Source organism: Filicampus tigris, chromosome 2 (genome assembly GCF_054856515.1).
Source record: "Filicampus tigris isolate MCC_2025a chromosome 2, RoL_Ftig_1.0, whole genome shotgun sequence".
Lineage (NCBI taxonomy): Eukaryota > Metazoa > Chordata > Actinopteri > Syngnathiformes > Syngnathidae > Filicampus > Filicampus tigris.
Window position 1 is genome coordinate 20,569,840 of NC_141218.1, and position 15,374 is coordinate 20,585,213.

The window sequence follows — 15,374 nt, forward strand, 5'->3', positions numbered from 1 at the left end:
AAGTAAAGAACTAACTGGAAAGGGAAGGGTGGGAGAGGGATTTTTTTTTTTTTCAAGAATTTGTTGATTTACTTATGCAAGTACAGCAAACAAACACTACTATCAAGAGACTGTGGCTATTTTTAAACATGAAAGCAGTGTACACGCTTGCTTAACATATTCAGATGTGTAAAAACAAAGAAAGTGATGGCAGCCTCTTTTCCACAGGGTAAAATAAATGCCAGTCAGCTTTTCTTTTAACAACGAGTTGGAGTACACTATTTACATAGATAGAAAGGTAGCTCAGACACCTCCTCGTGTTGTTAGCATTAGCAGGATTCTTATGTTCACAGTTTCTTGCAATTCTGTCCAATAAAATTGCTATACATGCGGGATCGGGGTTTAAGTTGGTGAATTTGTCGACTATCAGAGGAGCAACGGTGCCAAATGAGAGTTTAACTGTTTAAGCTGCAACGGTTGTGTGAAAACGCAGTGGCTGTATGAAAGTGCACCTCAGGTATTTAGTAACAAACAAGAATGCATGTGCCTGAATACAAAGGTTCAAATTCAGTCAAAAGGTTTGTGAATTATTTGATAACCAATTCAGAAAAAAACTCAAAATGCCTAGAAAAGTTTGTCCTTTTCTATGATCCAAAAGTAAATTCAGTGGGTTTGATGCCAAGTAGATTTTGCCAAACCTTCACTCAGACGCAAACATTACCCGCTTAGCAGAAGTAAAATAGGTACATGCTGTGCGAAATGTGCTTTCTCAAGCCAATTTTCGAGTCGTCTGACTCACTTTGGAATTGGGCCTGATTTCAGTCACATAGTGGGTCATTGGTCGTTAAAATCAGGAGTGAGTTGGCAACTCCCGAGTAATCATCAGATAATTTGGAATTTGTTGGGTCCTTCACAGTGGGGCATGTTACATGTTGTTTTAAGCATTAACATGAAGGCTTCTTCTCGATTTGTTTTGGCGGTTGACAACATATTGAAACCTTCATTACTGCCCTCTACAGGACTTGAGTGGAACAGCACCGACATGGATTTATAGTTTGAGAAATTTCTGTCACCTTGGCGATTAAAGCATGCAGTGTGGAATTTTAAAAAATCGTGTATGATCATCTTAATTCCACTAATTATTCCTCTTCGTTTTTTCCTACAATGGAGAAAAATGGAGCACAGATGGACACCTTGAAATTCCAATTTATTCCCCTTCAAATTTCCTCAAGTCGGAGTCGCGCTCTGTGGTGTACTTCATCTTCCTTAACTCGTATTGCACCTCCAGCTCTTTGTCACTGTCGGCCATTTTACCTCCATGGCTCCCACATTAGATTAAGCAAATCAAAATGGATGGTCCCTGTATGGAGCTAGGATTGTGGATGTGATCATAAAAATATCATCATGCATGATTTGTTGTTGTCGGCACGCTTGATTCGATGTTGTCGAAGTTTTATTCACCGGGAAAAAAATCACTCTTACCTGTCAGATTGATTGTTTCTTCTTTTTTTTCATTTTCCCTCACTAAGACTGCTTACTATACTCTCTGCTCATCTCTCCATCTCTGTCTGCCTCACATTGCCTGCTCCTCCTCCTCCTCTTGCTCTTCCTCCCCCTGCTGTCAGGACGGCCCCGCCGCCGCGCACACTCTGACACCTGTCAGCATTTTCCTTAGGAGATCACAGAACTGCAAACTAGAAATGTTCCCGTGTTGAATTTAGGGCAAGTTTTGCAGCAGAAACATATGAGGTGCTTTTACTTTTTTCCCCCCTTCAAATTCAACAGGGAAAGGAAAGTGCATGAGTGGCACAAAGTTGAAGGGAAGAGAGAAAAAGACATTTGCAATGAGAGAGGAAGTGGGGAGACGCTAGATTCAATTAGGAGCAGTGAGACCCAGTGGATCCCACTGATGGAAGATGGGAATAAGGAGAAATCTGTGGCCCACGGAGAGGACTTCCATTCCTGGGCTCCGGGCTTCAGGCACACCCCCACAGGGAACAAGCACATAGATGAGAGAAAATCTCCAGAGGTGAAGGGGGGTGAGGAATATGTCAAAAATAAAAGAGACCTGTTCCTTCTCGAGCTAATTGCACAGTCTCACTTTCCTCGGTGTGTAAAACTGATTTTTTTTTTTTTTTTATTCCTCCACGCTAATGAACTTGAAATAACTGCAAAACCACAAAATCCAACAAGCGTCATACTCCCCACTTTACTCCTACATGGAGAAATTTGACAAAACATGGATGTTAATCCCTAAAAACATAGCGGCTCAACCACATCCGCCAGGAATTATGTGACAGCACTGACAATCAAAGGAAGAAGACCAAAAAAAAAAAAAAAAAGATTTAGCTGTCTGTTAGCTGGCTTCTATCATGACAGTAATGGCTCGGCACTGCTTAAGCTCCATTCAACCAAATCCCTCCAATTTCACTAGAAAAATAAAGAATTTATTTAATATGTCCCACGTTCAGAGGTTACGGCTTTAGCTGTATCATCCGTTCATATTGCAGTGTTAAAGATAGCCCTTCCTTTATATATTTTTAAGAGATTTAATGTGATTTGTTCTGAAAATACTTCAATAACCTAATCGGCCAGAATGAGGTTTTCATATAGAGCTCCTCTTAAGATTCTTGGCAGGGATTCAGCAAACGATTAAGACACACTACAACGTTGATCCGCAGCTGGTGGAACACTGACAGCATGTCAAAAATGAATTAAAATAATAACCTGCATCTGATGTTGGACTTTTGGTTGGAAAATCATTCTACTTTGAAAGGATGAGACTAGGAAAGCGCAACATATTTTGAGGTTTTTTTGAGTTGATGAAAAATAAAAAATACACAAAATATTTGTGTAAATTGACAATAGAAAGGGGCAGTGTGGATAAGTGTTAAAGCATTTATAAATGACTGAAAATGACATCATAGTTCAGGGCTCAGGTAACGACCAATCACAGCTCACCTGTTTTCTGGAGCTATATATATATATATATATATATATATATATATATACACACAGTGGTATCTCTACTTGTGAAATTAATTGGTTCTGGAAGTAGAAAGTTTTGTGATTAAATGCCCTAATACGTTCCAAGCCCCCCAATATTTAGACATAAATGTTTTATAAAGCATAAAGATGCATCAAAATATTTAATAAATACATGTTGCAATTAGATTATTGTGCAATGAATGAGAGTTGTGCATAATGTAAAAACAAAGAATAGAGTAAAGAATAAAAATGACGGTCATATTCATTTCATGCATTTCTATTATCTCTTGCTTTGTTTGTATGGACGAAAAAACGATTTTCTCCTTTTTTTCTTTTCCTCGTTTCTAATTCACGTAAAACTATCGGAACACCTCATGGCCCGAGGGGCGAATGATGTATACAGTACTGTAGTTCCCCTTTCTGCCACAACCCACACCGAGCAGCAGCGCACCATATGCGTATTACCAACACTCATGTACGATGATAAGAAGAGGAAGACCACTCTGTCAGCTTGCCAGCCACCGTGAAGCTCCACAGAGAAGGAGAAAAATGAAGACAACTCAGGCCGCTAGTTATGGCTTCCCTCAGATGGCCGTTATGACGATGAAACCAATAAATGGTTAATCAACTCATCGTATAATTACATAATAGGCAACACAATTAATAGATGTTGAGTTTTAAAATCAGAAGTCAAGGATAGTAGCTTGTTCAATTATTGTTGAAGTTACTGTAAAAAGGTTTGCAAAATTTTGCAAAATCTCAACTTTATTATTTATTGCAAGTGACATTTTAAAATTTTGATACAGATTTGAGAAAAAAGGCCATGGAAGTTCCCACACAGGATTTGCTCTCGCAGGCCACATAAAATAATGTGACGAGCCGGATTTTCCCCCCGGGCCTTGGATTTGACAATTGTGGCCTGGATCAACATAGTTGTACCCTCCAAAAAGGGAACAAATATGCAACAGTAGTGCCAAACAATAAAAGTGATGGAGAGAGAATGATTGTCCATTGTGATGCAGAGCAGTGGCGGTTGACTGAGCACAAAGGAATTCCCTCATGAAAGAAAGTCTGCATTTTTATGGTGCTGCACAGGGTCTTTGTGTGAAGGTAAGTCTTGTCTCCTGGGCAAACAGCACCTTTGCAAGGCACTGGGAATGGTAAACATTTGCTTTGTTAAAGCCCGGGAGTTTAACCTGCACTCCTTCCTGCTTGTTTTGTTCACGGCCCTCATCAACACAAGATAACATGACAATAAAACGCGTATGGAGAGAATTAATCCTCAGCTTGGTTGTTTTGATGACTTGAAATAGGCAGGATCACAGATGTTCAATGGGATTTAGACCAGGGCACTTCAAATGTGTATGGTGTTGTACTTTTAGCACTTTTCAGACTTTTAGCACTAACTTGAGGGTCTTTATCCTGTTGAGCGACCCATGACCTGTGCCTAACACCAATCTTTCTCACATAGGGCAGCACATTTTGCTCCGGAAAGCCTACATGGGCTTGAGATTTTGGATGTAGCAAGGATATTCTCCCTGCGGCTTGGAGGCTTGTCAATAAGCATTTTAGAAAATGACAACTAGTCATTTTCAAGTTAGATCTATATAGTGATCATTGGGGCTTAATCTTTCATTACAGGAAGGCTACCAACAAGCTTGCCTACATGTTTATACAGTCACTATAACATTTCTGAAATAGCTGATCTAATGCTAAGACTACAATGTAAACCAGTGGTTCCCCACTGTCGTCCATTTAATAATCCTACTTCTCATAATTCTCTTGTGACTCCTACCATTTATTGGCAAAGAGTGAGGACAAAATATTGTATTTTTTGGGCAGCGATGTGGAAACAAATCCCAAAACAAGATGACCTGATTGTAATTCAAAACAGCTACCTCACTAGCAGTTTTCTGTTCTGCTTGAAAGGACGAACAACACATGAAAGGACACTTTTTAGGCGGCCATGCATTCCAAATACTCAAACACTGCTTATGTGCATCATCTCTAATTGTGTCCAATGATTACATCAAATCAGGCTAGAGTGGTAAGTTGAAAAATTAATGGACAGTCAGCACATTTAGCTTTCATTGTTGAATATCATGTGATGCTACTGAGCGTTGACGTCAGGCGCATGTCTCGGCCAAGTTGTTACAAATGACGGGCAAGCGGCCAGCGAGTCGGTGGCGGAGTCCATTTGCATGGCTGTCATTAAGTGTGTCTCCTAATGTTATTATTCCCCACTTACACAACACCTTCAGCCAAAATTGCTCCCAGCTACATCAACTTTAAGGAAGCCTTATTATTCCTTGACATAAAAGCGTATTTTTCTTCTGTCGTGCTCATTAAAAATTGATTTTGTACGTGAACAAGGGGAAGAAAAAAAGTGAGGTGCTTATTATGGTTGGAGTTAAAATAACACCACTGAGAGAAGACAGCTATTAATAAACCCATTTTGCCGAGCTAAAAAAGGGAAATGCGGGTCACCCTAAAAGTTTTCCCCAAAGCTTTGTGCACCTGGGGTGTTTTCCTGCAAATCTAAAATAGCTCCCAGCTGCACGGCAACATCTGGGCCGACTGTAGATTTCTTCATCCTCCTTCACCGGTGTGAGTGGCAGCAGTTAAGCACCTACATGACCCTTTAAACTGACTCCTGCCAGACGACGGGATGTCTTTTTAAACGCTCCAGTCAGATATGAAACATCCGCATTAACTCGCCGGCTAAATGATCCCTCTGAATAATGGATCATTGCTCGTAGAGATATGTAAAAGTCCACCTTTGTGAGCCTAATTGCTGCCACGCTAGCTCATGGGGATTCGACAAGCCTTCAAACGCAAACATAGCTGCCGTCAATCAATGCATGTTGCCCGAGGTTGTGTCAGAAGGGTACCATGCAGTTTTTGTTCCTTTCCAGTTCTCAAAAGTTGGGAGGGTAGATTAAGTGTACCAAAATAACACAGATGAATAAATGATGGGAATTGCTACAATGTCCAATAGATACATTCACATCCACAAATGACTTCTCTTCATCCAGTCTTTGAAGCAACAATTATACCTTAAATTAACCTCAAGAATTCATTTTTAGCACAACGACAGCATCATGCAACCATTTAAACAGCTTCTGATTGACATCATTAATTAGTAAGACGTAAGTGGCTAGAATAGTAGCTTTCATTATCATGCCCCCTGGGGTCATTTAAAGCAGAGGAGGCCAGCCTGATGAGCATAAAAAAGACAACCCGTCCCGATCCGTTTCTGAAAACTGCCACACAACAAATTGATGACCACATTTGCAATGCCTGGCCACAATATTAGGTACACCTCTAAACTCTGTCATTGTCTTTCGCACAACAGGTAAATTACAGCTCAACTCAACACAAATGTATTTATAGAGTACTTTAAAAACAACCACAGCTGCATACAAAGTGCTTTACATGAAGTAAAAATAGGACATATAAAAACAAAGGCAGTTAAAACAATAAATTACTATCATAAAACAGTAAACAAAATAAAACATTAAAACAATGTCGAGTCTCAAGCTGAGGTGGAAGCCAAAGCTTAAAAATGTGTTTTAAGACACGTTTTAAAGATGGACAGAGTGGGGGGTTGCCTGATGTTTAACGGGAGGTCATTCTAAAGGGAAGGCTAATAGCTAACAGGCTGACAATAACACCAAGCTGTCTCTTTACTTGGGCTAGCTACCATTTTGCTGAAATGCTTACAAACAGCACACTATGGCAATTGTGTGTTTGTTTGTATACAGTACGATCGTTTCGGACGAAACGTTCATTTATTTGCATAGTTCAATTAAAAAAAGCGACACTCATACATTATACTGAAAAACATATAGGAAAATACTTCCTAGGCCAATTTTGAGGGAAAAAAAATCTTTTTGATAGTATTTACATGATAGTCTAATTTCTTGAGCTGGTATATTGAGGGTTTTTGTTAGCTTTAATCATCAAAAGGATAAAATCATGAAATATTTTGTTCTTTTCATTTATCTTTATACTATTCACGTTTCACTTGGTGAATTGAACTATTGAATAATTTGGTTTTTCATACATGACAGCCCTGTCATTTTACATCGATTGGAGGTATTTTTGTTGCTTCCACATTATTGTATGAACACACATTTACTCAACAAAACCAACTTGATAAGCCACAAAAGAATTTCTGTTTATTTATTTGTGAATGGTACCAAACTGATCAGTACACTTTAAGGTACCTCTTATGTTATGGCACCAATCACTATGCGAAAGAATGAGTTCTATTGATTGGTTAACACAGTAGTCATTGTTGTTGATTTATTTCCCCCCTATTTTAATCTGATCCAACTCGTATGAAGTCACACTATTTTACATCACACCCAATGGTGGGAATACAAGCCAGTTCGGAACTTCCCATTCCGAGTTAAACTGAACTCAAGCACTGAGGATAAATTGGCAGTTATGTTGTAGTACAACAACACAGAGGTGGTCTTACCCTGGTCTGGCAGCTGGCAAACATTGGGAGTCACGGTCATGTTGAGCATGTCATTGACAGCCGTGTCAACATAGTGTCCTCGCTGGACGTCGTGTTCGCTGTCGGTCTGGTCGCTCTCCTCGTGGCCGCTGTCCTTCAGACTGTTCCCCTCCAGGTCCTTGAATGTCGACGTACTACACACGGGAGGACCGAGAAAGATGTTGATTAACTGTCACATCACCTTCGCTCACATGTTCGCCTTGGAGGTGTCCGTCTTTTTCTCTGCTAGGACATTTTTTAAGTGTTCTTCCCCTGTCATTTTTTGTATATGAGGTCTGTTTCTGTCTATTCTGGATGTATAAAAAAATTCCTTCAGAATAAATCTTAGCGAAAAAGTCAACTTGAAATAATCCTAATATAAAGGGGTTGTATGAATCTCCCGGGGGGGACAGATGACGGCATTTTGGATGGACGTGTTGCCTTCAAGGGCATCTTGAACAAACAGGGAGGCGCTCGCTCACTTCAATCAGACAAATACTGCAGTAATCAGGAATTCCGGGGAGGAAGATGGATGTCGGAAACGCCGGAGGCATGCAAACGGAGCATCTGCCTTGCACTGGGGGCTCGCAGTCAATAAAGCAGGATGGGTGGGGGGATGGGGGAACAATCAACAGCTGCACAGTAACAGTGTGATTTCCCCTCATTTGAGTACCATCCCACTGGAACAAATTCACTTTTATAAACAACACTAAAGAGCAGGGGAATAAATCAACATGTGTTCTTGGAAGAAGTAGCAGGGAGATAGTGTGAGGTAGGAATAAAGGACATTCCAAGGTAGCTGTATCCTTAAACACTGGCCGAATGTTCCCCATTGCGGGGCTGCATTGGCGGCTAATGCTGACCTTCTGATGCTATCACTATAATTGCACCTGTACCAGACCAGGGGGGCTCACTGGGCTCCTGAGGGGCTTGCTTTATGGGAATCTGCACTTCAATGTTCTTTGTTTACATAAATGCAGGAAATCTTTGGAGGGGAAATTGTCATAATGGGACTAGAGGGAGGGAGCAAATCTGGGGGCAAACAAAAGAAAGCCTCCATTGTTGCAAGACTGCAGGTAACAAAAGGCCAATTGTGGAATCAAAAGAAGCCTCCCCCGCAAAACTATTCCACAGCCGGAGGGAATTATTTTGACCCCCATGCCAATTTCCTAACCCTGTTTCCCACGTTTTTAGGGCAGCGTAGTGGACTTGTAGGTAGCGCATGTGCCTCACAGCTCAAAGATGTTCGGTGTACTTCCTGCCTGGAGGCTTCAAGTTGTTCCTGTGCTTCAGTGGGCTTCCTACAGGTACTCCAGCTTCCTCCCACATTCATGCATACAAGCTATAGATCAGGGATGGGCAACTTCCCTACACAAAAAAATATTAGGCCTACTTAAGTTGTATGTACTATTGGACATAAGACCCAGTGTAAGTGCAACTAAGACATGTCTGCCATCTAATGGTGATTGGTGATATTACAACTTAAAGCTATGGTTGACCCCTGCATATTCGCAGTTCGGATTCACATATTGTCAGATTTAAAAAAAATATATACATTTTGGGATTTTTCCCATTTTTCTTTTGAAGGATTTTTCAACCTTTCCCCTCCGTTTTTCATTTTCATGGAAAAAATATATTCAATGTTTATCAGCATTTTTGGAATATATTTTTGGGGGTGTGAGCGGAGGTGTAAAAAAAATTATATATATATATGTATATATATATATATATATATATATATATATATATATATATATATATATATATATATATATATATATATATATATATATATATATATATATATATATATATATATATATACACACACACTCACATATCAAATAATAATAATCAAGAGGCCACTCAGAGTGTGGTTCATGGACCGCCAGCTGCCCATCCATGCAACATAGTATACAAGTACTCTGGGTGCGAATGTGAATAGTTGTTTGTCCCTTAGTGCCTTGCAATCGATTAGCGACCCCGAAAGTGACCCCAAAGTGACCCCACTAATGAAAAGTGCTAGAAAAAGTAAATAGACAGATCTCTGCTTTTTGAGTCCACACATGCATGACAGTTTAAAAATATCTAGTCTTCCACATAAAAAATACTGGCCAGCTGTTATTTCCCCACCAAGAAGTCTCAAAAAAGCATGAACAAGTGCCTGGTTGACATATTCTGACACCTCCAATCTGTGGTATAGGGAGAGATAATATTCATATTTGCACATAAATATGCTAAAACATTTTCAAAGTGTGAATAAAGTCAGCGCTCATATGTCACTGAAACGATATGACCCATATACAACAACGTCATTGAACATTCTGTTGTTAAATGCAGTATTAAACAAGAAGTGAATACCTTATAGAAACATAATGTTGAAATTTTGATTTAAATTTTGATTTTAGGCTGTTTTTGCAACATTCAAAAACTATTATTAATCTTATCTGTAGTATTTACAGGATCAATAGTCTTTAAAGCAATTGTTTATACTTTTTTTGCTTTCTTTCACATAATTTTCATACATGGTAAGAATGAAATTATCAGATAAATGTAGATTCCAGGTAAAATCATTGCCATAGCCACTCTGTATCTAACTTTATTTACGGTATTTAACTTTGCTGACCTACCTGTACAATACCATGTTGTGTTAGCGCTAGCATCAGTGCTACTTAAATAAATCACTGTATGATGATGCTGATTTCAAGAAATTGCATAGTTGCTTGATTTATGGCTTTTATTTACAAAGGTGATTGATAACTTGAGCGGACGCCTAGGATGGAAACATTACATACACTTCTTAAAAAAATAATCTGATTTGCATTTTATGTTGCTTCAGTGGTTAATTAAATACCATACCAACAATGGCTCTCCTTTTCTGTCGGTCTTATGGTGAATCAGCCTACCTACTTACTTACTAAATAGATTGCTATGTCATGATTTCAAGACCCTGATGGTAGAGGTTTTTATTAACCCAAGTAATAATGACTTCACAACTAGGGAGAGACCATCAACGAAAATATGAAATAGTTCTGCGTTAAAGGGTTGTTAAATGTTTGGGTTGACTTCCGCTTTAATGAATTTGTATGAAATATTGCACATGCATTATATAACATATGATTCACATAAGTAAAAGTAGATTCTAATGAGGATAACAGAATCTATATCATTACCATAGCATCCCTACATCGCCAACTCTAGTGTGTCTTTAGTTTGTCAGTCCTGCCTGGACACCTACTATGTCGTTTTAGTGCTTACATTGACACCAGTTTGCTAAAAAGATTGTGATAAGACGATTTTCATAAGTTTATGTTAAGAGGTTATGTCTTGTACTGTACCAAATGTACCAAAGTGAGTAACACTCCACAACTATTAGGAGGGTCAATGATCTGGTGGACCTGCCTGGACACCTTGCATGTTTTTCTAGGAGTCGCACCACTGTTATCTTGCTAAAAAGATAACTATCATTCATTTTATCTTATGACTTGTATGATACTTGCTAACAATAGGGAGATCAAAAATAATACTTTCTGTCACTTAAAAACTGCTTTGCATTATGTATTGTTTAGGTATGAAATTTAAGATGATTCCTATCAGATAAATGTAGATTATGATGCGATGTATAATTCAGTAATCTCTATGCATCTTTCTTCAGAGGCTTTCCTTTTTCCCCCCCTTCTTTTATGCATGTTCTCTTTCAATCCCTATTATCCCCGCTCCAAAACAAACTCATACAAACCAGTGCAACGATTCCAGCACTCTCATTAGATAAAACAATTACAGACAACAATGGTAACAAGGTGCTTGAAACAAAAATAATAATAAACACACCTTTTAATGAGGTGGGCTCTGCTGTTCACGTAACTGGAGTCAATTGAATAATTCTCCGTCTGTAACACAAGCGGGTTGGGGTGGGGTGAGGGTTGGTGAGTAGGGGATATGTGTGGGGAGGGGGGGAACAGAGAGAGAGGTACTTTCAGTAGGAGAAGAAACTATAACAATGTTAGCAGTAATTGGTTTTCAGAAGGAATGTTATTTTACACAAAGGAGAGCGTCCTCTGCATCTTTTGAAGCACATACACACACAAACACATTGAGGCTGACTGGGAGTTGAGTGGTGCGGGGAGCAAGTTTCATCAACCCCCGGTCCTCATTCACTCCTTTGTTGGTCAGCCCAACATCTTTAAATCGGAATCATTAGGGATGGACATTCTCTTTTGCGAGAGGTGGAAGTAGAAAAGGTTCACCCTCCCATCCGAAAATGTTCCCCTTCCCTCCTCTCGTGCGAACGGCTCACTTCTAACACATTTGAGAAGATTACGCATTAATGTGCAGAAAATTAAATAAATAACAGTGAGAGAAGGAGATGAAATTAAGAATGTACCGGGGGGAATCTTAACGCCGCAATTGGAGATGAAAAGACTTTTTCAGAATATGCATGCGATAGATCTCTGACCCACATTACTGCGTAAAGTTCAAAGGCATGCCACATTCATATTTCGCCCAGCGTTTATATTTGGTGAGGATCTGTGAACCCCCACCGCTCCCTTGCGTGGTATCAACTCCCACTAAAAAAGTGGAGGCTTCTCATAAAAAGCATGGCGGTCCAGTGAAAAGCCAGGATGTGACCCTTCCCCGCAAAGTGTGATCAGATGCAGGTGTTTTCCGGGGAGAGAAAGCACAGGCTTCACTTCAAATTCCAAAGTGAAGATAGCAGGCGGTGATAAGACGCTGAGGGTCGACCCCGTGACTTCCGTATGAAGGCAGCTGTTCAGATACTGAAGCTGTGTTGAAATAACAAAACAAAAGAATCACCGCTATGAAGCCAAGTCAATGCAGGCATTCACACAACCTCAACACATCCTTTAATCTTGATTATTTTAGCAGGGAAAAACTGTAATGATGGATGCAAGGACATGAACTACATTATGAATCAGAGCATTTGCTATGAAGGTTATCATGATTCATACTCCCTTTATGCTATTTAGCCCCAATTGAACTTTAACACGTCACTATAAGGAGCAGGTCATTCCTTGAAGAAACAAAAAATGGGAATTAATGTTTTATTGTTTGCCCCCAATTTGTTTTCCCGCATATATTACAACACATGATATCGACACACTATAAAAGAAGCAATCAACGTGTCATTTAACAAAGAGATATGCAAAATACTGTACAATTAGGCAAACAACTTAAATTTGGGGGTAAACTATTAAATAAACCTGAAAAGTCACACAAAAACTTGGAGGTTGATCATGCTTGACTCCAAAGAAATCCAGCGAGACTCCAGCATTCCTCACTCAAGCTCATGTCAGATAGCACCAAATTATTAACTCAGATTGTGTTACAAGTTATAAGTAAATGTATGGTGAACGGTCTCACAATTTGGCAACCAAATATGTTTACCTGGAAAGTAACACAAAACTTTGGGCAACAATAGATAACACAGTTGTGCCGCGTTCCACTCTGTAGCTCAATTCAGCGTGCATCAAAGAATAAACACGGATTGTGTTTGACTACTGGTTTTAAGGTGGAACACTAAAAAAGGACTTTGAATCAAAATACAAGCAAAACCATAGCGGTCAATAATGTGTGACATAGTATGTGAATTCCGCAAATCTTACAAGACTTTAGTGTTCTTCATTAGAGCTCATGAGCTAGCATCAAGGAATTGACTTGAATTGCTTTGGAAATTACAGGAAAATGGACAGTACAACGCAGACTAACATTTTCGAGGAAAAATATGCCACAAGAGTTACACAAAAAAAAAAATCTTAAGCAAATTCTGCAACAGTTCAGCATTCCTCACTCAAGCTCAGTACATAAAAAGTTACATTTTACTTAAATGATTTCCTATGAGATTGAATGTATTTATTCATAGTGGAATATCATCACATGGCAATAAAAGATATTCTATTCTCCTTAATGTTGCAATGTACAAGCAAGCACGCAAGTTGGAGACCAATACGAATTTACAAGGCTGCATACCAGTTAGAGACTAATACAAAGACAAAGCATGACTGACATGACAAAACATCATTTAAAAGGCCAGACTGAACACATCTTGTGGATATCACCCAGACTGCAGCATGATGGCACTTTCACTTTCACTTTCCACAACTTGAACAGTTACTGTAATTGTGCATCCTATTCAATCACTCGCTAATTAAAAAAAGTCTGTTACACAGGTTACACATTAATTTGCCCGACTAAAAACATCCCGCTTGCTGCAAACTTGCAACAACGCTTGTTGAATCAAAGAATTCAACAGGAAACGACCACACTTTTCTTCTTCTCGAAACAAGAAGGAGCAACAACAAGTGTTAAGCACAGAAACACAACGCCTCCTTCCATGTCTGTGACCGACCTCAAATTGGAAGGCGTATCGATACGTCTTGCTGCGAAGGGTCAAGTTGCTGCCGAGAGCAGCCGAGGAGCAGGAGGAGGCCGCAAATGGCTCCTTAATCAGGTTGGACAATGTGTTGTTGTGATCTGAACGGCCCCAGTTTGGCGGCCAGAGCCACTCTATTCCCATAATTATTGTTCCGTTTCATCTGGAGGACTGCAGGGAGGAATGTGACTGATCACTATGTCACGACAAGTAGGGAGTCGAGGGAGGGAGGAAATGGGTGAGTGCTGACCTGCGGGACACAGAAGCCTCACCCTCTACACCCCACCTCCTCCCTGTTTTTTTTTTTTTAATACTTTTTAGCCTTTGCATCTCTCTATTCAATAAACGTGGGGTCACCGGGACAATGGACTCGCCTTTTGCCGTTGAGAGAAAAAGCAATCTCTTCTAAGATGTGGCTTGCCTTGCTGGACGCACGGTCGGAAAAGAGTAAGGGTGGGTGGGCCGTGCCAGTTCTTCTACCGGTAATCACCCGACAGATTTTGCGAAAAGATAGTAAAGAAAAAAATGACAGTTTGTCACAGCTGCTTCACTCTATGAATTACCAAAGCGGTGGTGGCAAACTGCAGCGCTTAAGTTGGAGCAAACATTGGCAGATGGAGGAATAGGCACTAATAAGTTGCTAAAAAAAAAGGCAGGCATAAAAGGTGTCACCGCCAATCTGTTCAATTTATAGGTAGAGACTTTCCTGCCGTGTTCTCTTTTGTCCGACCGTGACAGTTTACAGTTTAAAAATAAAGCGGCGATAAAAGGGGACGTTGTGATGCTGATAAACAATCATTTGGCAAATGGCATCTCTGCGTGGATGGGATGCTAACATTCAAATAACATTAGCGCCATTAACCTGTGCTAAGATAAAACTGCTATTAAGGGTACCTGTTGAAAATACAGGTATGACTACTATATCCGTAAGGCTCTCTCAGTTGTTTATGAGAAGACTACTAAGCTTTATTAAAACCTGAAGCCTTAAGAAAACTAAAGAACAACAATAAACAACTGTACATGATGGCTCACTATTCGGCACATATAATTTGAAACATCAATGTGATGCCTGACAAGAGGAGTATTGGCTCGCTAGCTTACAAGTGTATTCATGAAAAACAACACTAAATCACCCTATATTTATGCACTTTTCTAGAATGTTCCTATTGCAGGATGAAAACAAATACCATAGATCTGCACATTATTTGGTGAGTCTCTTTGATAAAGAACCATAAATACCTTAGATAAGGGCAAATTGCCATACAACAGCAGGCTTGCACACTATTTAGCAAATGTCAATGTGGACCCAGCTTAAAAAAAAAATCAATGCATTCATAGTGGTCATCAATTATATGTGAATTTTTGAATTTATAATGGCCGTCAATTATATGTGGATTTTTGCTATTTTTAGGCCAGCTCGGTACCCATCCCCTGCGAATAATGCGGGTCTGCTGTGTAGTGTAATTTCTCCATAACTGAAGAACAGCAAATACCCCAAAAGGGTATTGTGTG

At 39.6% G+C, this 15,374-nt stretch overlaps 1 protein-coding gene across 3 annotated transcripts in view; it reads right to left on the minus strand.

The window, feature by feature from the left end:
• Positions 1-15,374, minus strand: part of pcdh19 (protocadherin 19) — a 69,139-nt gene that overhangs the window by 23,500 nt on the left and 30,265 nt on the right. For all 3 annotated transcript variants that reach the window (XM_086024302.1, XM_086024303.1, XM_086024301.1), the window contains exons 3-4: positions 11,303-11,361; positions 7,454-7,626 (exon numbers count right to left, since the gene is read on the minus strand). In XM_086024302.1, coding sequence (XP_085880428.1) covers positions 7,454-7,626; positions 11,303-11,361 — 232 coding nt within the window. The remainder of the gene's footprint in view (positions 1-7,453; positions 7,627-11,302; positions 11,362-15,374) is intronic.